This window comes from Chinchilla lanigera, unplaced genomic scaffold (genome assembly GCF_000276665.1).
Source record: "Chinchilla lanigera isolate Chin_1 unplaced genomic scaffold, ChiLan1.0 scaffold00030, whole genome shotgun sequence".
NCBI classification, from domain to species: Eukaryota; Metazoa; Chordata; class Mammalia; order Rodentia; family Chinchillidae; genus Chinchilla; species Chinchilla lanigera.
In genome coordinates, this window is record NW_004955431.1 from 18,820,947 (window position 1) to 18,845,625 (window position 24,679).

Sequence of the window (24,679 nt, forward strand, 5' to 3'; positions counted from 1 at the left end):
TTCCGGTACCAGGAATTGAACTCACGACCTTGCGCTTGCCAGGCAGGTGCTGTGCCACTGAGCTAAATCCCCAGCCCCATAAATCTTTATTTTAAACCCCAATTGGTATATAACAAAATACTATTAAAAAAGGTTATATTTAGATTAAGGAATTTTGATTTAATAAAAAATTAAAATAATAAAAGTGAATGTGAATTTGATACAGTTTTTAAAGTTAATGAATATTCCCATGGCTATTACCTATCTTTACAGATACAAAAATAAATGTAGCATTACAAGAATACAATAGCTTCAGTTTGGCCTAAATATAATAACATCAATTAAGCTACTCTCTATATCTTTTTATATGAAAAATAAGCATAACTGCACTAAAATGAAATAAACTATAAACACTAAATAAACACTTGCCTCAATTTTCAAAATTGTTTTTCCTAGTCAAATACCAGGAAAGAGGAAAAAAACTTCAATTTTTCTATAAAAACATACATACATATAGAAAATTTATTTTCTTAATTTATCTTTTACTTAAAGTAGGTATAAAAGAATGTAAAAATTACCTACTGTGAGAAAATTATGTAAAGACCATCTTTTACTAAAATCTCCCATACAAACTTACTTCTCTTTAATACAGTTTGAGATGCTTAATGTAATTAATTTTTAACATATCAAGGAGGTATTTTAATATACAATATTATATTGTACATCATAAACATATATAATTTTTGTCAAGTATACCTTAATAAAGCTGAGAATATGTATATATAAAGTATAATGGCTTATACTACTATATTTATATCAGTGAGGAATTTAAAGCTGTCAATTATATATTACCTTTTGGAGAAAAAAAACAAATCTCTAATACTCAGAATTGCATTTTGGCCTTAGTTTTCTCTTAATGATTATACCTAATACTCACAGGGACACTTTGGAAGGGTAACTTAAGAGTGTGTTTTCCTAAAGTTTGGCACTAAATTTTTCTCCCTCCTTTCAGGAACAGGATTCTGCTATAAATATTTTCAAAAATAAGTTACAAAAATTAAAGCACAGTCAATACAGGTGGTACCAAATTGTCCGTTGATGAGTACATTTTTTTTCCAAACAGTATCCCTCTGATAAGTAGCCTTCAAAGAGTAACTGGCAATAAATCACTATCTTAATTACCTAAGCAAATGCTTAAATTATTCACAAAAAACAGAGCAAATGCTATCAGTGGGAAAAAGCAGCATTTAAAAACACTCTTACGTGGTGTCTAAGTACAGCACATGGACTTTCTGGCCTGCCAGAAGAGAACGTTCCATGCTGGGATCTGCTCTGAAGTCTCCGGTATGTAACACAACAGTGCCATTAGGAAGGTAAAAAAGAATCATAGCAGCACCTGGACAGCTGAACACAAACATTTAAAGGCATATCCGTTACACAGTAAAGCACCTACAGGAAGGGTACCTATTTCAATACCAACAAGTACAGTTTATTAGTGACCAGTGACATAGCACTATACTAGAAATGCAACATTTGAACTATGGGAAATTTATATCATAAAAAGAACTGGTATGCAGGAAAGGATTAATTCACCAGGCAAGAGTTGTTCAAACCCTGCTCATTTCCAAGAAAGGCCTGTCTTTAAGACTCAGTCTTGGTTGCCTCTTGGGAAATGAGAACTAAACCCTCGGAATATTTTGTATGAGAAGAGTGTTTTATGTTTCTGAGGCATGAGCTAAGTCATACCAACTTGATCAGTAGTTTATACTATGTGATTTATTGTGAATATCTCAATAAAGTTGACTTAAAAAAAAAATCAGAACTCAAGTTAGGGACCAAAAAAAGAAATAGCAGCAAAGCTAGCAGACACAATGAAAAACAACCTGAAGTAACACTGTGGGCCTGCATTTTAGAAAACCTAGGTTTAGCCTATTCCTTTCCCTAAGTATCTATGATTTCTTTTTTTTTTTTTTTTTTTTTGGTTTTTCTCCGGTACCAGGAACCGAACTCACGACCTTGCGCTTGTCAGGCATGCGCTTTGCCACTGAGCTAAATCCCCAGCCCAAGTATCTATGATTTCTATGGAACAGGAAGCTAACAAACATATTAGGAAAAGTAGAAAGAAGCATAGTTAATAGTCCTGCTTTGGCAACATGAATGCTGATAATATTTTACATTAGAAAGGTGGATGGGGGGCAGGAAATAATTTTTAAGAAAAAAAATCTTCCAGGTATTTGGTATCTAAAGTCTGAAACGTTTAGGGTTAGAGGAAGAGAACCTCTGGTATTTAAATGGGGTATGAGCTGTTAACTTACATAAATATTAAAGAAAACGGCAAGAGGTTAGCTGCACAGCAACAGTTTTATTTTTAGTCCCTCCCCCTTTCGGCAGTACTGGGACTGAAGCCAGGGCTTTCACACTGGGCTATATCCGCAGGGCCCCCACTTTTCATTTTTAAGACAAGGTCTATGACATTGCCCAGGATGGGCTCCAACTAAAGATCCTACTGCTTCAGCCTCCAGGCTTATGCCACCACCCCAGTTATCAATGTATTTTTAAAAAAATAAGTTGGAGTCTCATGTTAAGAGAGATTTAATCCTCTAACACTTGGAAGATTTCACTAAATTTAATCTCTGATTGTATAACTGGATTTTTTTTGTTCAAAAGTAGAATATGTTTTATTCAAATTTTAAGAAATATTAAGCATACTAATTTTAACCGAAAAAATTCTTAACCATCTTAATGTATTTTCCTTTTGAATTTTTAAAAATAAGCTGTGACTAAGGCAACTTAAATACGTACTGATTGGCATCAAGCAAAATGACTCTGACGCCGTTTATTATACATTCAGTGTCCATTGGCAATGGATGGATATACTGTTCTTGCACATGGAGCTTGCTCTTCAATAGACTGGCAGTTACCTGCAAAACAGTATGTGCTTATTGCTGATTCAGTGAAACACTACATACGAGGTGTGATAAAAAAAATATAGCTAATGTTTAAATTTTTAAAAATTTATTACAGTGAAAGATACATTGCTATTAATCCCCCTCAAAATACACTCCTTCACTGCAATGGACTTGTACCATCAGTCTTGTCTCTTTCTGAAGCAGTTCTGGAATTCCTCTTTCATGTCTTTAATTGCACTGCTGTGGCTGCCTTAATGCTTTGAACCAATTCAAAACATTTACCTTTCATGGTCATTTTGACTTTGGGGAAGAGCCAGAAGTTGAATGGTGCCAAAGACTATGAATAAGGCAGATGAAGACACACCATGTTTTATGAGTCTACCTTTTTCCTGGATGGCACTCAGCAGCAGCAGAAGGAAGCTTTCAGAACTGCTTCAGAAAGAGGCAAGAATGATGCAGAAGTGTGTTTGAGGCAAGGGGGAGTACTTTTAAGGGAGGTTAATGGCAACTGTCTTGTAATAAAAATTTTAATTTAAACATTCAATGTATATTTTGATCACCCCTTACACAATTTTTTCTACATATGTAAAAAGACAACATAGTAAATTGTATTTATTTAAAAATTTTAGTAGTGTTTTCTATTTTTGTATATAAATAAGACAAACTGGTAAATGCATCTATTTATAAAAGTTTTAATATTGTTTTCCAAATATGGAATACACTATAAAATGTCAAGAGGATCTTGATCATAGTTTGTATTTTGTATCAATTCCAGTTTAGAATCATAGCATCTGAAAATTCTCCTGTTTTCCAGTTTTAAATACTTCCTAAAAGGACGGCATCACTCGTCTGCTTAAACACTGGCTCTCCATAAAAACCTCCCCATTCTCAGAATAATGCACAAAATCCTTTGTCATCTGGTCCCAACCCACTGGTGAGGATTTATCTCCTGTGGTTCCCTATGGCATGTTCTAGCTTTTCTAAATTTTCTGAGTATTGTTGTTTTTGTTTTTGATACAGGGTCTTGTATCAAAACTACTACGTAGTTCAGGTTGCCCATGAACTCAGTGTGCAGCCTAAGCTGGCCTCAAACTCCCAGGGATCCTCCTGCCCCAGCCTCCCAAGCGCTGGGCTTATAGACATGGGCCAGCACTCCCAAGCTAAATTTTCTGAATAGTTTGGAGTAAGTACATTTTTCAAGGGCCTACATACAAATTCCACTCTTTGCCTTGTATGTTCTCTCCTTTATCCTCTGTCTGAGAATAAGACAGACCTGCATTCAAATTTGGACTCTGACAATACCTACTCTGTGACTTGCAGCATTCACTTAACCTCTCCAAAAATCACTTACTTCACTGAGAAAAAGAGGATATTTTATGAATGGTGTGAGGATTAAATCAAATTCTTGCTAAAGCCCTTAGTAACAGGGATTAAAATGTTCAGATTTTAATATTTAGTTTAAGGTATCTCTTTCACCATGAAACTTTCCACCTTGGTGCACAACAGAATAAAGTAGTCCTAGGAGCTCCATTCATTTTTCCACTTACCGTTATTTGTGAATATTTCCCCTGGAGGCTGTAAACTTGAAGTTACATATTTTGTCTTTTATATTTATTTAGGCACTCAAAGAATGTTTCCTGAAGGAAACTGGTTTTTTAGTACATCATAAAATTTACCTGATCTTACACAATACAACATTTTTTAAAAATAGGTTGTAATTCTTGATATTAATTCATGTGATTTTAGAGTCGATCTGGAATCTGTTCTCTCATATCTTTTCTAGTAGAATAATCTTATAGCTTTAATTATTTTTTAAATTACATTGCTTAGAAACCCAAAGCATTCCACATATTCAGAATTTAGAATATGAAAACTTACCTCACTACAATAAATGGGAAATGTGAAGCTTCTGGACAACCCAGCATAGTGATCAGAATGGAAATGCGTGAGAAAATAGGCTGTACAGCCTTCAACTGCACCATACTGAAAGGCATCGACAGTGAAGCCAGTTCCTGCAACGGAAACAGCAACACAGCAGGATGAGGAGAGCTAATGAGGATAATGGCTGGGTTATAAATACTGAACCCTCTCTCCTCCTCACACCTCATCTCCAATTGAACCATAAGTTATTTAAAACCTACATCACATAATACATCAAAAGGTGAGAATAAGTCTCGTTAAGCTTTACTAAATATCCCCTATAGAGACTTCTTTTGTGAATAACTACATAAAAACACAAGTAAATATAAAAAAATACTAAGCTACAAACCAATTACTTTTTTGTTTTGGTTAATTCTTCCATGACCTTTTTTGGACACCAGAAACCTTCTGCAAAAGAGCAAAAGGAAAATGTTGTAGAATTTCTCGTAAAACATTAATTCTCCATAGGGCAATACTGATATGCTTCTAAGGAGGCAAAAATGGTTGAGGCCATAATAATCCTAAATCTTACAAAAGTCTGTGGCCCTCCAAAGGGTCATTACACAAGAAAAGGTAAGTAGTATTTCTATAGTCTGAATTTCATTCCAGGATGGCAGGTATGGCGGTGGGGAAAATGCTGAAAAAGGTTCCCTAAATAGGCAATAATGGAACGAAGTTAGCAAATGTGTTTATGAAACAACTACCCTGTGTGCTGATGGACGAAATGCATGTGTATAAGCATAATTTCACAGTTCTACTAAGGCTCTCAATACATGACACAAAGGTTTCAGGCTCACTTAAAGAACAGAAAATTAATCACAATAATTATCAAAAACAAAACTGGAACAATTCTCTACACAAATATTTTTAATAAATTATAGATTTAGAACATTAATAATAGAACATTTTAACAGAAGTCTTTTGAAACCAAGTGTATTTTGGCTACTTTAACGTGTATTTTCCGAAGTTACTGGATTCTTCAATAATACAATTCATTCCTCTATACATTTTGCTATCAAAACTCATCTTTGAAAGTGAGAAGTCATAAGAATATGAAAAGGCAGAGAAACTGTATTCTAATTTTTTTAAATGGTTGGCATTAATCGTGACAGTTATAACCCATTAGATTCCCTTCTCTGAAGCTATTTAGTGCTCTCTTTGACCCTACTTTGTATTTCTCACAAGTATGTAGACATTGCCTTTTATTATAGTTACTTACAGAAATGCCTTTCCTCCTTCTGAAGTATGCTTATTATCTGTTACTTAACAGTCTCCTGCACTCTGTAATAGTCATCTAATTAGTATAGTAACTTGTGTACTGGGTATGTTTAATAAAATCACTGAATTGAATGGAGAAAAATAACAAAAAAACAAAAAACATGTTAACAGCTCATGAAGTATCATGAAAAGCAGACACATACAGTACAAAAAATTATTTCATACACACATCCATGGACAATGAATATGAAGATAAAAAAGTTTGTGTTTTTGCTGATACACTGAGCGCTGATACCCCAACTTACCAGGTATTTTCTTATAGAATGGACACGTCCTTTTTCTTAATTCTCCTGTATTAGGTGATTCTGAAACTTTCATGTTCCCTCTTTGCAGCCTGCCAGGAGCAGATTTTATGAAGTCTTTATCTTTACTTAACTTGACTGTCCCACATTCGGATTCTGTACTGTTAATAAGGTGCCCTGATCTCTTCTGATGTGTTCCTTCCTGTGAATTTGACTTTTTACGTCTCTTTCTTTGACGCTGTGACCTCTCATCAGACAGTTCCATGGAGAACTGACTCTCACTTAAATCATTCGCATCAAATTCTAAATCACTTAAAGATTTTTCTGCCTTCCTCTTGCACTGCCGGGGCCTCTTTTTATTAGGACTTGTAGCTGGATTTAAGTTCATCACTTCTAATGCACTTTCTTCCATTGATTTCTCTTCTTTTCTTTTGGGTGGTAGTCCAAAATACACACCTATATCCATTTGCTTCATTGCCTTGCTAAAATGTCTTGTAGTACCTTTAGGACTAGAAGACAATTTTCTCGAAGAATTAGCAGCAGTAGATGTACGAGATTTTCCTGTACTTAAAAGTGTAACTTTACCCTCTGGCATACCGTCTAAGGTCTTTCTGCAGACACATGCTGAGTTGGCATTGTTCTTAGCACGGAAGTTCTCCCTTGATAATTCTCTAATTTTACTTTGGCTTGAATGCAAAGAAAGACACCGTCCTCCCTGACTTTGTGATTTTGACAACTCACAATTCAATAATGGCAGAGAAGCTTGATTATCAACAGCTGATTCTTCAATTACCTGTTTCTGTTTATTTGATTGAGATGAGTGAAATTCTGGCTGATGAGGTTTTGCCTTAGTGGTCTGATAACTAGAAGCAGGGAGATTCCCTGCTAGCGCAGGTGGAAACAACAGAAAATAATCAGTGAATGCTGGATCATATGAGACGCCGCTCTCAGCTTGCGAGGTGAAATGAAATGAATCGCCGAGAGCACGGCACTTATGTAGTCCTTCACTGTTCTTATCTTGAGTGAAGAAGCTATTCGCTCTGGGGCAGATCTCCTCTGCATTCCTCAGGAAGTGACCATGGAGGTTTTGTAACTCAGCAGAGCTGTCATCATCTTCTAGGCTGCCATCTTTAGGACTTCTGGTACAAAATAGTTCCTGTTGTGAATCATCCAGCTTTTCATTTATATCATACGTTTCCTCATCACTCTGAAGTGGAGAATAAGAGATTTCACAGCTGCTGAAGTCATTTTCTGATAATGGCAAATTTGTGTGTTGTGTGGTCCTTTGGCTGTCTGACTCTTTCCTGATAAGTGACAAACCAGCTCCTACCAGTTTATCAATCTTAACAAATTCTGGAGATTGCAGAGCTTGCTGGGATGTCTGAGTATTTGTAGAAGAAATTTTTTTATTGGCTTCAGTTGTAAGCTGAGATGTTTTTAGATTCTGTATCATCAACAAGGGATCATTTGAAACATTTTTTAAGTTCTCAGTTTGTTTCTGAGGTAGACACCATTTTTCCTCATAGATAAAAGAAAAGGCTGGCTTGGTCTCACTGGAACTCCCACCGGGCGCATGTGGCGGGCCACTAAAAGGATCATTGCTAGCCCTCCTTTGAGCAAGCAGAAGGTGAGTGTATTTCTTATAATGAGAAGGAATTGTTGAGGTACACAGAAGACCATCTGGACACTCTGAAAATTTTAAGAAAGAAAAATGTATTGCAGGGCAAGCTTTGATGCATTAGCACTATAAATAAACGTGTAAGTGGAAAACCATCAGTTCTCCTCCGAGGCCTTAAGACAATAGTTATTGTGAACTGCACAATCAAAAAGCTGAGTTTTAAAATATCAACACTTAACCCAAAATGGTTTTACAAGGTACATTTTTTTAAAAAAAAACTTTGTTTTTGGCAGCACTGGGGATTGAGCCCAGGGTCTTCGCTTTGCGCTAAACCCCAGCCCTTTTTTTAATGTTTTATTTTGAGATAGGATCTCATAAAGTTCCCCAGGTGGGACTCAAATTTGCTATTTTCCTGCTTCAGTCTCCCAAAGTGCTAGGGTTACAGTGTGTTTCCCCATGCCTGGGTACTATTTATTTTTTAAGTTAAATATTCTTTTATATTGCTCTTCAAATAATATTTTCTCCGGAAAATTTGGGATAACTTTAAAATACACAGATCATTACAACTCAATTTCAACACAGTCCAATTTTCCACATGCTAAATATGACATTTATTTTAAAAGATAATAAAATGATAGTGTTACTTCAGCTTTTTGACACATTTTTATAAGAGTCTTAATCACCTAAGATGCTTCCCAGTTCCTATTCCTATACACTAGCATAAAGAATACATCAGATCCATACTTAGAAACCTGTATTTATACTTTTCTGTAAGTTCCAAAAAAGATAAAAAATCGGGCAAGTTACTTAACTTTTAAGAACATGCATCTATTAAATGTCACTACCTACCTTATATGCTCATTGTGAATCGAGTAAGCAAAAATAAACCGGTAAAATAAACAGTAAAAGGTTCAATGAATATTTATAAAATTGAGCTACGTAGGAACTTTTATGAAAAAATAAAATGCATTTAAGCTGTTTTCAGGTTTGCAACTTTCTTTGCAAAAAGACCACTGACTGGTATGGTGTCTCAATTTTCTTTTGGTTTATCACTTGCCCTGCTGTTTCACTGAAGAGACGGCTGACCTAACGCGAGATGTCTAGACATTTTGAGACTACTATCTTTTCTGCAATCTTACCTGTATCAGAGATTGGTGGAGAATCCAAACATTCAAACACATGCCATCGAGGTGTCTGACCTAACAATGAAGAAAAAGGCATCTGGCAGTTTGGACAGTGTCCATCATAAACTGGGCGTATCTTTGGGGACACTTGTCTGTTTTTGTGAGCTCTACAGTGCTTTCTTGGAGTAGCTGCTTTGTCCTGGGACAACTGAACATCATCTCCACAACTCGAATTCTGACTAGAAGATACGCTAGTCTGGCTTTCTCCAAGGCACATTTCATGATCTTTCACCTTCCCTGTAGCTTCTATGGTTCTTGCTTTTTTTCCTTTTTGTTTTGACTGGCATTTTCCATCTGTTGGCTTTTCAACAGATTTGGGGATACTTTCAGTGCAATTATTTGTATGTACTGGTTTGGGTTTTCTTTTAGATTTGTATTTCCAGATGTCTTCTTCCAAAAACGTGTCTTCTAACATAGCAAAAATGACTGTATCATCAAAAAGACATTAATCTTCAGTAAACTGAGAGGCTACCTCTTCCTACCAGTTTTTTAAATGTAATTATATTGCTAAAAAAAAAAGTAACCCACTCACTTGATGAGACTCTAAAGCTTGGTAATCAATACATTGGCAAACTATAAAAATTATATCTGAGAACTCCTGCTGTCCCATTTATACCTAATAAGATTACAAGAACCTATCCCGAGGGCGGGGGGAACAGCTGTGAAGTTTTTCACTGTGGCTGCTATTTCATTCAAGTATTTTGGCTTTTTCTAGGACTTGACTTATAAAAATAAGAATCAAAAACACTTTAACAATTAGGCACTAATGGGAAGTGCACGTTCAACAACTTCAGAACAAGTTTTGTCTAACTGCTGTGAAGCTACTGTCCGTTCTCTTTCTAGTGGACAACTGTCCAAATAATTCACAAGTCCTGTTACAGGTCCTGGGCACTTGGCTAGTTCACTAGTAAAACAAGTCACACCATAATCAAAGTGTGTGATTCTCAAAAAACGTAACGGCCGCTATCCGTGCCTGGCAGACAGTCAACAACTTCAGTTTCTTGAATCAGTCTAGTGTCTTCCTCCCGCAGCATGGTGCAATCCCTGGACAAGGAACAAAGTTCAAACATTAACATGTCCCGCGTGGCCTGGGGTCCCACTCTGTCCCCCAGAGCTGGAAAGCTGTGTGTCCCACACGCGGCCGGCCCTCTCCATCCGCTGTCAAACCCAGGTCATGTGCCAGATACCCCCTACTAGCTCTCTCTTCTCCTTGAATTTTGGAGCCCCCAAGCAAGGCCTTCACCCTCTCCACGTGAAGCACAGCTGGCTCCAGAAGAGCCCCCAGAGCTCCCCCTTGGGGGAGCACAGCCAGCCTTCAAAGCCGCTGGGGGCCGCCCACCCGCCACGCACCCGGGGACCAGCTGCATCCGCTCCCCTCTGCGCCCCCTTCCCCGGCCAGGCGGACGGTCTATTCGCGCCTGCACTTTCAACACTTCCAGGCTCACAAGACATGTTTGTTTACAAATCAAAGCCATTGTGACTTAAAAAAAAAACAAAAAACAAAAAAACAAAAAAACAAAACTCCAAAAAACTCTCTCTGGAAGATACCATATCCCTGGCCTTACCTTTCTGGTCTTGGCGGGAACCACTTCCCGCGGCCGGAGGCGTGTCGAATCGGCTGATCCAGGTTTAAGAGTGGGATCTTTTAAAAAAAAATTTTTTTTAAGTGGCCGGCTGGTTCATTTTATTTTAATTGTATTCTAAAGCCTGCCAGTTTCCAAGGTGGAAGGTGGAAGGATGGGTGCCACAGAGCCCGCGGAACGCGGCCACCGAGGCCGGCGCCCTGTTGAATCTGGCGTTCCCAATGTCCAGCTGGGCCGCGGCGAGGGGCCTGGGAGGGGCGGGGTGAGTTGCGACATTAGTTTAATTACGTGCCCGGGAATTGCGGCCATTTGGACTTTGGCATTCGACCTCATTCTTAAAAATAAAAAAAAAAAAAAAAAGGGGGGGGAGGGTTCTGGCGTAGAGCGGGGCTGTGCGGGCGCAGCGGGGGCCGCGCCTCGCCCGCAGCGTCTCCGGCCGCCGCCGGGGACCCGCACAGCAACATGGCGGCGTCCGGGGCCCGCGGCTGCGGCCTCTCGGGGCTACTGCCCGCGCAGACGTCGCTCGAGTACGCCCTGCTGGACGCCGTCACCCCGCAGGAGAAGGACGACCTGGTCTACCAGTATCTGCAGAAGGTGGACGGCCGGGAGCAGGACCTGCCGGCGCCCGAGTTCCCGGAAGGTGAGGGGCTGGCGCGCGGCAGCGGCGTGCCGGGACCTCCCCTTGCTCGGCGCGGGAGGAGCTGGGCGCGTGCCTGCGGCCCCCGACCCGAGCGGCGACGCGCGCCTGGGCTTGCGGAGGGCGCGGGCTGCCCCGGCCTGGTGCCAGCTAGGTAGAGACCCCAAGAATGTCCGTGGTCCCGGTTGGCGGCGATGGCGATGTCCACACCACCCGGTCCCTTCTGTCTGTTTCCCTGGAGCCTTCGTCCTCATCATCTCTCTGCGGCGTCCTGGCTGACATTTGGGGATCACCTCTGTGCCCCGCGCAGTTCTAAGCGCCTGGGGGGATATTACGTTGTTTACCCCTTCCGACAACCCAGCGATGTCCTCTTGTGCGTCCTGTTTCACCGTTAGGGAAACTGAGGCACGGGGAGACCAAGGAACTTCCAGCTGATAACTGCCTGAGTAGGAGTACTACTCTCTCCAGACCCCAGATTTTGGTGGTTTCCTAGCTTTGCCTGGTTGCTCCCGTTCAGTATCAAGAAACTTAAAAATTTTAAAAATTTGAATCAATTATATGGCCTTTCTCCAGGGTTTGTATTCTGGCTGTGTGAGCCTTGGGAATATGAGGGAATAGATACTCTGAGCAGTGCGCTTTGAAATGAAACCATACTTTACCTTCTTTGGTGAGAGTGGCATTGTTTTGCCTGGTGATGTTGGCATGTGTCCTGGCATGACACTGAAACCGCATGCATAGTTAATTGGTTGGTTGTGGCAGGGTTCAGTTATCTCATGGGAGGTATATCGGAACCTCCTCTGAAAACAGTCTTGGGTGTCTTTCTGAGCCTTTTGCACTTGCCTTGAGAAGGCCTCATTTTTTCCGTTACTAATCTTACACTAGATTAGAAATATGAAGGAATTCTTACCCAAAAAGGGTGCATAAATGCTTATCCCATTAGAGAAATTTAAAAATAATACACACACACACACACACACACACACACAATAGTATACATATTCTGTAAAAACCTTGCGAGAAGGTACGTATTACGTACATGTATACGTATTTTGTAAAAACGTTGTAAAGAGGTAGTTCTGTAGCACATACACTATTACAAACAAGCAGGCCATCAGCCAGGATTTGGCAGTATTTTTATTATCTAATCTTGTTTGCGTGCTTTTGGTTAAGCCAAAAGCCAATCACAGCCTGAAAATATTAAATGAAAAATTGCAGAAAGGAACAATTCATAATCTCTGAATTGTGTACCACTCTAAATCTGACAAATCTCATGCCTTCTTCCTGTGTCCTGCGTGTTGTGAGTCATCCCTTTTTCCAGTGATGTGACAGATCACCTTGTCCCCTTATCTGTGTTGTGTATGCTGCCAGCTCTTAGTCATGGTTATCACGTCAAGGGTAGCAGTATCACAGGGATTCTGTTCCAGGAACCCTTATTTAACTTAATAATGGCCTCAGTGCTCAACGGTGGTGCTGCTGGCTATCCGATATGCCAAAGAAGCCGTAAGTGCTTCCCTCAAGTGAAAAGGTGAAAGTTCCCAATGAAGAAAAAAACAATGACGTGCTGTGGTTGGTTGCTCAGACCTACAGTAAAAACCCATCTTTTATATGCCAAATTGTGAAGAAGGAAAAAGAAATTTGTGCTAGTTTTGTTGTCACATCCTAAACTGCACAAGTTACCTGGGGCCTCAGTGCCTGATAAATGCCTGGTTAAGATGGAAAAGGCCTTCAATTCTAAGTTTCAGTATACTGCGCAGTTCCAGGCCTCCAGTGGAGGTCTTGCAACATATTCCTCGTGGAAAAGGGAGGCCTAATGAATTTACTTGCTCTGCCCAGCGTTGGGGTTCAGTTGCTATGAAATATTTCTAAATACCTACTTCAAGGTATAATCAAACTTTTTTTTTGGTTTTTCTCCGGTACCGGGAACCAAACTCACGACCTTGCGCTTGCCAGTCAGGCACTTTTGCCGCTGAGCTAAATCCCCAGCCCCTATAATCAAACTTTTTAATAGCTACATTTATTTATCTATAAGCAGTAAACTTTGTTCTTGTAAGTTGTTTAGATAGGGATGCTGTACTTTTTAATATTTAACAAAATCTTCATAGTACAGTTAACATTTTGAATCATAATCAAGTAATTGTAAATGCTGATTTCCAAAAGTACAGATAAGGAGAGCCTATTTTGTTTTGGAGGGAAGAGAACACATTCTTCATCAATATTAGTGTTGCTCTGGATTTTGCATTTAAAATACTTTATTTTGTATCTCGTGTTTCATCCAACTCCAGAACATTTCAGCTTTTTTTTATAGGAGATTGGCGTAGGCATTTTGTATGTTTATCGTTAAATATATTTTGTTTTTGATATTTAGCTATGTCTTAATGCTTTTAAGCTTATTTACCTCATTCTGAATGCAGTTACTTAATATTTGATATTTCCTGTTGTTTTTGCCTAAATGTGTTGGTTTTATCCTCTTTCATACCCAGACTATTACACTAGTTCTGACAGAATTTAGAAGCGTTTTCTTGCTGTGTGTGCAGACTGCCTCATAAAAGCAGCTCTCCTTTTACCCTTCCTTCTACCCCTACCCTGTCACTCTTTCCTGTTTTTCTTCTTTCTTCCCTCTTTGGATCTTCAATCCCTATAGACTTGGCTTTTCGGTCTCCTTCACATCACAGATACCTGTTTAATTGTAGTAAAGAACAGACATCATGTCTTTAATTTTTTGATTGATCAAAAAGTCCAGTTCTTACAAATGAAATAAACTACTACTGACTTTAGTGCTATCCTCTCTTAAAGTGTTGGACTGTTTTTGGTAGTGCTAGAAAGAACAGCAATTCACATTCTAATGGAAAGTTTTAGATCAGTTATCTCTGTTTTTATCTTTAATCATTGTAATTTATTTTGTATACATTTCAGGATTAGAATGGCTGAACACAGAAGAGCCTATTTCTGTCTACAAGGACCTGTGTGGAAAAGTGGTCATCCTTGATTTCTTCAGCTACTGCTGCATAAACTGTATTCACTTGTTGCCTGACCTCCATGAGTTAGAACACACATACTCTGATAAAGGTATCTGCTTTTTGATTAGTTTCTAACGGACTGTCATGGCATAGGCAATAGAAGACTAGCTGGCTCATTTGCTCGTAGGAGAAATGAACGTTTGGCAAGACTTCAGTGATTCTCAAAAATCTGTATGAGTTAAGGATTCAATGTACCTTTTCATGAAGGATTAAATTTAGTAATAGAGGTCTGTTTAGCTGAAGAAGCTGAATTCAGGACAAGGTTTACTGAGGGAATACAGGCATGAATTACTTTCTTCATGATCAGGCATTTTAAAAAATTTTTTTCTTTATCTACTATTACCTAAATTTGTTTTATGGAGGAAAAAAAAACCCAAAAAACAAAGAAATGTGTGACCCAAGTTTTATACTCTTTTCACTGTAAAGGTTTAAAGTTCTTACTAGGAAATATGATTAAGCTTTCATTAACATTGAATGACATGAACTATAGTACAATACAGAGTACTCTAAGATTTTTCTTCTCTTTGACCTTGCTTCTTTAAAAAAAAGACATTACAGTTAATGTTTTTCAGAGCACATTAGGGCATCCTCTTTTATGGTACTATGGAGTCTGGAGTTGCAAGAGTTTATACTTAGTATTCATTTTAGAAGTTTGAAGAATTATCAGGTTTATTTCTTATTTTCATTTTTCTAAAAATAATGGGAGTAAATGAAATTGATTAAAGATTTAATTTAATTAGTTTTAAATTAATTGAATTTCTACACTCGAATAGAGAAAAATACATAGGGTCACTGATTCTGTAAGAGTAAGGATGGGATGGAGTCATGGTTCATGCCTGTTATCCCAGCACTGCAGGATGCTGAGGCAGGAGCATTGCCAGCTCAGGTCCAACCTGAGCAACTTCAAAATAGCTTCTCTCAAAATAGAGCTGAGTATATAGCTCTGAAGTCCTAGGTCAATTCTAAGTACTGCAAAAGAAAAAAAAGATGAGATGGTCTGTCTATACATGTACAAAAATAAAAGATATCTTGAGATTTAATTTTTTTAAAAAAAAGGATAGATAAACTCTAAGGGGCAAGTGAAACTTTAAGTGCTTTTAAATTGTAATAGATTACCAGGTATGGTGGTGCATACATGTAAACCCAGCACTTGGGAGGCTGAGTCAGGAGGATCTGGAGAGCCAGAGACAAAGAGAGAACTTTGAAAGCAGCATGAGGAAAACAACTCACCACACACAGGGGATCTTCAGTAATCAGATGTCACAGCAGACATCAGGGGTGATAGCACAGTGTGCCAATATGTTCAGTTGCTAAAAGAAAAAACTGTCAACCAAGAATCCTAGAACTTGCAAACTGTTCTTCCAAAGTGGGAAAGAAGGTAGGACAAACCCAGATAAGCAAAAGCTGAGGGAGTCCTTTGCTAGACCTGTCCTGAAAGAAGTGCAAAAGGGAGTCCTGCAGCTTGAAGTGGAAGAACACTAGAAAGTAATTTGAAGTCTATGAAGAAATAAAAAAATCTCAGTAAAGGAAAATTCAAGGGCAATTATAAAAGCTAGTATTGTGTTTTTCTAACAAGGGTATATAAATTTACTTTTTGATTTCTACATGATTTAATGGACCAGAACATTTTAAAAATTACTCTAAGACAGTGGTACTAAACCTATAGTACATGTGCTGCAGTGGGCTGTTTGTTATCATTGAAAGTTCTCAAAGGTTTGCCATCACTGGTCAGAGATGTGTGTGGTGGTACATGCCTGTAATCCCGCACTCAGGGAGTCTGAGGCAAGAGGATCAAACATTCAGGCCCAGTGAGGCGATTAAGTGAAACTGTCTCAAAATGAAAAACAGGTTGGACGTAGCTCAGTGTTAAAGCCCTGGGTTCAAGTCCTAGTATTGCTAAAAAAAGTGTAAAGCCAGTGTTATTATAACTTTGCTTTATAATGCCACATTTTGTTTTTTGTATAATTTAAGAGACTAATACAGTTGAAATAATTGTCAGTTCATGGTTTTGGATACATAGTGTGTAAAGATGTAATTTTGTGACTTCAGCAATTGGAAGGGGTATATATGGAACTGTTAATGTCAAATGAGTATTTTTTTAGTGTTATTGAAGTTAACCTGGTATAAATTCACATTACAGTGATTTTAGTGTGTAAAATGTAATTACTGTGCTGAGCATAAAAAGGTCACAAGAGAATATACACAAAATGAAATGAGAAAGGAATTTAAACATTTTACTACGAACAGAAATCAACTAAACAGTAATGTTATATAGGAAATGAACAGAAAAGCGATAAGGTATGTAGAAACCAAGATGTCAGAAATCAGTTCCTTCTTATAAGTAATTACTTTAAATGTAATTGGATTAAAATTTCCAATCAAAAGGTGGAGAGTGGCTAAATGGATTCAAAATATCCAACAACAGCTCTGTGTAAAAGAGTCACCTTAAAACCAAAGACATAAATGTGTGTAGTGGTACATGCCTATAATTGAAAATAAAAGGGTGAAAAAAAATTCAGCGTAGATACTATCCAAAAGAGAATAGAGGTGGTTGTATTAGATGCAGTGTACTTTAACTCAGAAAAGTTGGTTACAGAGACAAAGTCATTACATATCTGAAAAGGTTCAGTACAGCTAGGAGTTACAATAAACATTTATCCACTTAAAGGCAAAGTGTGAAAATATATGTAGCAAAAATTGACAGAATTGAGGGAAGAGATACAATTCTGTAATAGCAGTTGGAGAATCCAATACCTTATTCTCAATAATGTATAAAACAACTAAACAGAAGATAAAGAAATAAAGGTTTTAATACAACAAACCAACTAGATCTAATAATATGCATATATAGGACATGCTATACAACATCAGATTATACAGTTCAAGTGCATATGGGACATTTTCTAGGATAAACTATATGTTAGTTCACAATTAAGTCCCAGTGTATTTTATTTTATTATTTATTTATTTATTTTTGGTACTGGGAGTTGAACTCAGGACCTCACACTTCACAGGCAGGCGCTGTACCACTGAGCTGTATCCCTGCACGCCCCCAGTATATTTTAAAATATAGTTATTACAAAAAGTATCTTCTGTGATCAGAACAGAATGAAGTTAGGAAGCAGTAACAGAAGAAAAATGAAAATTTTTTTTTTAATTATGGAAATTAACATACTGTTAATCTGTGGACCAAAGAGAAAATCAGGAGGCAAATTAGAAAGACTTAAGATGAATGAAAATTTGTGGCACACAGTAAAAGCAGTGGTAAGAGGAATTTAAACAGATGTTTACATTAAAAAGCAATCTAGGTGTTGTGGCACACACCTGTAATCCCAGCACTTGGGAGGCTGAGGCATGAGGATCGTTGCAAGTTCGAGAACAGCCTGGGCTACAAAGTGAGCTCAAGGCCAGCCTGAACTGCAGAGCGGGATCCTGTCTCAAAAAAAGACAAAAAAACCCCAAAAACAAAACAACTAAAAATACATTGAAAAGCAAGAAATCGGACTGGGGTTATAGCTCAGAGGCACAAGTGCCTGCCTGGCAAACACAAGGTCCCAAGTTCAATTCCAGGTAACTAAGTAAGTAAATAAAAATAAATTTGAAAAGGAAGAAATACTGTATTTCAAATCAATAACCTAATATAACATAAGGACCTAGAAAAAGAACTAAGCCCAAAATAAAAGAAGGAAGGCAATAAGTATTTGAGGAGACAAAAACAAAATAGGTAATAGGTAAATAATGGAGGCCAAAAGTTGGTTTAGAGTATCAATATAGAAACTTAGAGAGAAGGTTCAGTTACTAAAATCAGAAATGAAAATAGGGACCTTGTTATTGATTCTACAGAAATAAAAAGGAATATTAATAGACTGGATAACAAAGACTAAACCAAAAATAAATAGAAACTCTGAATAAGTTAATACCTAGTAGCATTATTCATAATAGCCACGATATGTAAGCATTACAAGTGTCCTTTGGTGGATAAGGAAAATATGTGCACACAGTGAAATATTATTCAACCCTCAAGAGGAAGGAAATTCTAAAAGCGTAGATAAACCTCGAAAGCATTATGCTAAGTGAAATATGCCAGTCCCCACAAGGTAAATATGTGTGATTCCACTTCCAGGGATTACTTAGAACAGTCAAAATTGTATCGAGATTGCAAGTGGAACGGTGGAGGCTGGGAGAGAAGGAGAATGAAGGGTTACTGCTGAATGGGCAGTTTTCAGTGTTGCAGGATGAACAGTTCTGGAGATGGACGTGGTGATGGTGCACAGCAGTGTGAATGTATGTACAACTGAACTGTGCGCCTCAAAGTAGTTAAGATAGTCAATTCTATGTAAAATGGGATTAACTCTCACTTTTAAAATGAAGGTGAGAACAAATGTGTGCCCCTCTGGGAAGGGTACCGTAGGTGCAGTAGCCCTGACGCCTGCAGCACAAATGACTTTGTTATTTGTTAAATGTTAGGAAGCTTTATGCACAAATTGTGAGCTTGAAGTCTTCTGTAGCAGGAATATTTATACCGTGGAAGTCGCTGAGTGCTACAGATCAAGGCTGGGCATGGTGTTTTGTGCTCCTCCAACATCAAAGAGCTAGCTTACTAACATGCCATGGAGTATGATTTGTTACCCAGATAGCTCATTTGTTAGTGGCAGAATAGACTACTGACTAGTTTGATTCTCCGCGTTGGCTGTTAGATTATTGTTTGCAGAATAAATCTGAAGCACTTAAAAATACAATGTAAGTCATCTCAGTGTTATAATTTCAGAAGCAATATTGCTTCAGTAATATTCTGCTGTATGAAAATCATGGTAGTTTAAAAGATTTGTATATTGTCAGAAGATAAGGCAACTCATATTCACAGAAGAAGACATACCCAGAGAGTATCACATGAAAATTCAATGAGATGTCACTACATTACCTTTGCTTTCCTGCAGCTAAATGTCTTCTTCCATTACTCTCTGATGTGTTTTTGAACCATATCTGGAGCAATGCTTTTTATGTTCTGGAAGTGTCATGTGGCAGTATATTTTAAATCCCATGGAATATTCATTCAGTTCATTTTATCAGTAAGCCAAAAATGCTCAGCTGAATGAGGGCATGCTTATTAATTCAAAACACTTTGAAAGAAGCCCAGTTTAAAACCCACACTCGTTCTTCTGGTAAAATAGCTTTTAAACTTAAGTTGGTAATAGTGGCCAGTATCACTTTCACAATAGCATGTGAGAAATTTGTGAGTGTGTGTGTGTGTGTGTGTGTGTGTGTGTGTGTGTGTGTATGATACTGGAGATTAAACCCAGGGCCTCTGCACTGAACTACATTCCCAGACCATTTTTTAATTTTGAGACAGGGTTTCTCTCAATCACCAAGTTTCCTGGGAGGTTGGGCTCAAACTTGTCTTCCAGCTTTGACATTCAGCACTCCTAGAATTCTGGGATAACAGATGTGCACCGCCACTCTTGGCTAAGCAAAAATTGGCAGTGCTTTATATTAATAAGTTGTTCTGATGTTTTAACATTTTTATGAATGTAATTATGCCCTAAGATTGTTACTAATTCATAATAATTAGCACATTATATATTGTAAAGAACCTCAGTGGGTTTTTTTGCTCTTTTCTACTTGAGTTTACAAGTTTAATTTTTGTTCTGTGTAATGATCCGTGATTATGTAGTACCCAAATTGAACATAATGGCTCTTGCTTTATCAGAAAACATTCATTAGCAGTATGTATATTTTAACATGTGATTGCTAAGTGTATGTTAATGTATAACTCAGTCAGACTTTTAAAAACCTGGGTATTATGTTATTGAGTAAATGCTCAATATGTGGTGTATGCTTTCCCCTATTTTATACTTCATAAAGCACCAGAATATACTTCTAATTTTATAGTGAAACTAAGCTTTTAAATGAAGTCATGTCTAATTTCGTTTTGTTTCAGGGCTCCAAAAATCACCCTTGCTCAATATTTCCTTAACAGTTACAGGATGGAGCATGTAGTTATACTCTTGGCTATAATTTATTACAGTGAAAGGATACAAAGCAAAATCAAGACGGAAAAGGTGCATAGAGCTAAGCCGAGGGAAGATCAGGCACGAGATTGCAGATACCTGTCAGTAGAGTCACACAGACACATTCAGTGGCTCCAGCAAGGAGTTGTGAAAACACATTGGAAAGGTTGCCAATCAGGAAAGCTAGTTAGAGGCTAGTCCCTAAGGTGTTTTTTTGTTTTGTTTTGTTTTTCCTGAGACAGGGCCTTGCTATATTGTGCAGGCTGCCCTTGAACTTGCTTATGTAGCCTGGGCATCACAGTAATGCTCCTGCCTCAGCCTCCCAGGTGCTGAGATTACAGGTGTGCACCACCATTCCCAGCAGCTCCCATGCTTTTCATTGGGGACTGGTCACCTGGGCAGGTTCATAGCCAATGGCATGTTTCAAAATCCCACACTCGCAGAAGAAAAGCAAGTGTTCACCAAATCATATTGTTGGTGCAGTTTAGGCATAGTGAGCCACTCTTCCCAGTTCTGGGAATGGGGAGAACCCTCCCAAAATCTGCCCTCCCAGATGACAGCCAAGAGCCAGTCTTTGAGTCAGGCCGTTTGGGCCTGCTGTGTTAACTCTAATGCGTGTACTTTACGTTTTCTTTTTTTCAGCAGGCCATCTATTTATTTTGAGTTGTTGAATAGTTGATGTACAGTGAAAATGTTGATGAACCTATGGCAAATTTTCAAGATTTTTAATGTGAACAATAGCCTAATGTCAATTTTTTATTCTTTCAAATTGGCTTTTGATTGCTGCTTTAATTTAATGCTTAGTTTCTACTGCTTAGTGTACAGACTAAAATCCTATCATGTTTCTACTGCTTAGTGTTCAAGCTGAAATCCTACCTCCAGCATCTTCTCCAGACACTTTCTTCCTCCTGCTAGGCTTTTCTAGCCTCCATGGCTTTCCTACAATTGCTGTGTATCTTCATTCCTTTTACGCAGCACTGGCCCTTCAGAGATGATCTCAGAGTGCCTGCAGTTTTTACACGTCTTTTAAAATATTTAAATATACTCAGGCCTTGTATTTTAACTCGGTTTTTATATTGCCTATAGTTAAACTGCTACTATATTTTCCAACATAGTATATAGAGTTGTAGTCAGGTATAATTGATTCTATATATGTTTACCTCTTTGGAAAAATAAAAATTGAAGCGTTTAAAATGATTTCTTAAAAGATATTTTATTGATAATATTTTAGAAACAGTTGTTTTTATATGATTTCTATTTTCTCTTTCCTTCTGTGCCTCTTTTTCTCCTTTTCTTCTGTGTTTTCTTTTAAATGGGATGATTTTGGTCTTTAGGTTGGCATGAAATTCACAAAGGGAAAATCTTATATATCCTACTTTTTCTTACACATAATTAACAGAAAAAGCAAAATAGTTTTAAAAATCTTTATATGATTCTTAACACTAAAAAAATCGAAATAGTAGATATTTAGCCATTGTCTTTGTATATAGATCAACATAGTTACCCTATTTGGATTATATGATGTGCAGATATAAATCTATACGTATATATATGTCTTCAGTATTTATATCCTGTCTATTCATTCTTTATTTCCTACTTTCATAGTAGGCCCTGTGCCAGTGAACAGTAAATCATGCGTGGTCCCTATATAATTAACAAGAATTACAGTCTAGTGGGGAAGCAATAAATGAATAAACACATACATATTTTTATAATTTCTGAATTAGTGGTAAGAAGGAAAATTACAGGGTGCTATGAGGACAAATAACAGTTTAATCTGGAGGAATTAAAGCTTTCTTATGAAAGTAAAAATTGAGCTTGAGATGTAAAAGGCAAGTATGACTTTAGTAGGTTGGAAAGGGTGAGAACGTTCCAGATGGAAGGGAACACTCGATGTCAATGCTTTCAGGCAAAAGCAATGCAATACCACCCCTCACCGTCTTCCCTAACATGGGGAATTTGTTGCCCCTGGAGATGCCTGAAACTATGCATAGCACTAAACTCTGTAATGCCTTTCTAATCATTATGACTTACTATCAGACTCTGTGGCCCTAAGTAGCTTTTACAGTTTAAGGTTTGCCCAAAAAATTAGCACTGGTTTCTTTTTCTTTCCTCATAATTTAGTAAATAAAAATTCTTACCATAGAGGTTAGCAACCTCAGTATACAATTTTTTCTTTCTGAATTAAGTTGTAAACTGTCACCTTTTCACTTAAAAGAAGCACTTTGTGGCTTCTCTGTGACATATATAAATTGTCAGCATCGAGCTTTGGGGCCATTATTAAGTAAGGTAAGGACTACTTGAACACAAGCAATGTGATACTGCAACAGTTGATCTCATAATCAGGAAGCTACTAAATGACTAGGTGGGTAGTGTATACAATGTGGATACCCTGGACAAACATGATTCACATTGCAAGTGGGATAGAATGAGACAGCTGAGATTTCATCATATTACACACAATTTAAAACTTTTGGATTGTTTTATTCTATAATTTTCTCTTAAGTGTTTTTAGATTGCATTTGACCTGGAGTGACTAGAACCATGGAAAGCAGATACAAAATGGCTATCAAAGTGATATTCTTGATGTACTGAAGGAAAGTCAAGTTACTAGAACAACCTGACAGAGGAGAGGAAGTGCTGGAGAAATGAGATTTTGGTTATGAACAGTAGAAGGCCAATGAGGTATTTTCTGCTAGAGGGTGACGTGATTAGATTTTTGTTTTAGATTTGTCTGACTTTCTCAATGGATAATTCATTGGTGAACAAGAATGTATATAGAAGATCTGTGGTAAGGCCATTGTGTCTCTGTGAGACATGATACTTGCGTGAATGTAGTTGTAGGTGATAAGATCAATAGAGGTTGGTATGGATGAAATATGAGGGATGCAGGAGGGATAATTGGTTATTGCAGAGCTATCACAGGTAAGTTTTTCAGTGGTATAAATGGATGGAGGATGATGCCAGTCAGTGACAGGATGTAGTGAAGAAAGGATAGGTGCAGAGGGCTAAGTCATGAATTTGAAGTATCTTTCAGACTTCTCATATTCTTCATATGATTTCCATTGCTCTTAGAATAAGGATCTAAATCCTTATCGTGACCTTCAAGGCACTTACCTGTTTTTATTTTCATTTGGCCTATGCTCCTCTTTGATCTCTGCTTAGTTCTTTCTCTTGTCTTTTTTTTTTTTTTTTTGGTGGTGGTACCAGGGATCGAACTCACGACATTGCACTTGACAGGCCGGTGCGTATGCCACTGAGCTATATCCCCAGCCCCTCTTTTTCTTTCTTTGATATGCTGTTTTCTCTCCCTGAAATTCCCTTCAGCACCTTCTTCACTTAGTTAACATTTTATAATTCAGGTGTCACCTCAACCATCACTATTTCAAGGAACAGTGGGGATTTATTGATTAGAGGGAAAGTGTGTGTGTGTGTGCACACGTGTATGTGATATGATAACTATTGTAATATGTAAAATCTATGAAACACGGACTTAACTCATAGATTCTTACTGACTTCAAGAGGTTATAAATCATTGCTGTCATTATTTCCATCGAATTGTCCCAGACCTGACTAATGGGATTCCCTGTAGTCTCTCTTCTATTTTCTTTTTGACACGTTCTTCTCATTTTTTTAGCCCTTCCTTATTATACCACAGCATTTCGAGATTTGTCTTGTGCTTTGGGCCCCATCCCTGAGTCAGCCGTTTCTCTAAGGAGGTCTGATTGCTTGTAGTGGGGAATGCTATTTAGAAGCTTCTGATTAGTGGGGTGTCTTTGCTTTTTGTTTCCAGTATTTCATAGTTATAAGCAATGAATAATCTTAGAAGTGTATTTTTAAATTGCTGATGGTATATCTTAAGGATAAATTCCTAGAAATGGGATTGTTAGGTCACAGTTAAATGCATATGTAGTTTTCTTAGCTATTGCCAAACTCCACACCAAGAGGGTTATATTAGCTTGCCATCCCAGTAGTATGTGTGTATTCCTCTTAACTTACTGCCACTCCAGTGAAATGATTTTGACATACTTAATTTTTATCTAATAGCTGAGGAATGATATTTTACAATTTTAAATTACATATTAGAGTGGATTGAATACCTTTTCATTTGTTTAATATGGCTATTGTACATGAGATTTTGTCTGTCATTCTATCACTGACTGGTTATAGTTTAGGTATATAAAGGCTGTTGAGTTGCATGTGTTAATTTTATGTTTTGTTACCTCCCTAATTTTTTTATTTGAGTTAGTTTTTTAATTGATTCATTGATTTACCATTTTTAATTGATTCCTTCATCTGTCATC

General features: G+C 37.7%; 2 protein-coding genes across 3 annotated transcripts in view; one reads left to right on the forward strand and one right to left on the reverse strand.

Annotated features, from left to right (window-relative positions):
* Dclre1a (DNA cross-link repair 1A) overlaps nucleotides 1-10,798 on the reverse strand; it is an 18,794-nt gene extending 7,996 nt beyond the window's left edge. The window contains exons 1-6 of one of the 2 annotated variants that reach the window (XM_005387808.2): nucleotides 10,696-10,798; nucleotides 9,086-10,174; nucleotides 6,332-8,017; nucleotides 4,767-4,900; nucleotides 2,782-2,900; nucleotides 1,243-1,383 (exon numbers count right to left, since the gene is read on the reverse strand). In XM_005387808.2, coding sequence (XP_005387865.1) covers nucleotides 1,243-1,383; nucleotides 2,782-2,900; nucleotides 4,767-4,900; nucleotides 6,332-8,017; nucleotides 9,086-9,545 — 2,540 coding nt within the window. In that variant the 5' untranslated portion in view covers nucleotides 9,546-10,174; nucleotides 10,696-10,798. Of the gene's footprint in view, nucleotides 1-1,242; nucleotides 1,384-2,781; nucleotides 2,901-4,766; nucleotides 4,901-6,331; nucleotides 8,018-9,085; nucleotides 10,175-10,480; nucleotides 10,592-10,695 lie in introns of those variants that run through there. The other variant, XM_005387809.2, reaches the window with a different exon arrangement.
* Nucleotides 10,799-10,986: 188 nt separating this feature from the next.
* Nhlrc2 (NHL repeat containing 2) overlaps nucleotides 10,987-24,679 on the forward strand; it is a 54,331-nt gene continuing 40,638 nt past the window's right edge. The window contains exons 1-2 of the mRNA XM_005387810.2: nucleotides 10,987-11,353; nucleotides 14,264-14,416. Of these exons, the coding sequence (XP_005387867.1) occupies nucleotides 11,176-11,353; nucleotides 14,264-14,416 (331 nt within the window). The 5' untranslated portion in view covers nucleotides 10,987-11,175. The remainder of the gene's footprint in view (nucleotides 11,354-14,263; nucleotides 14,417-24,679) is intronic.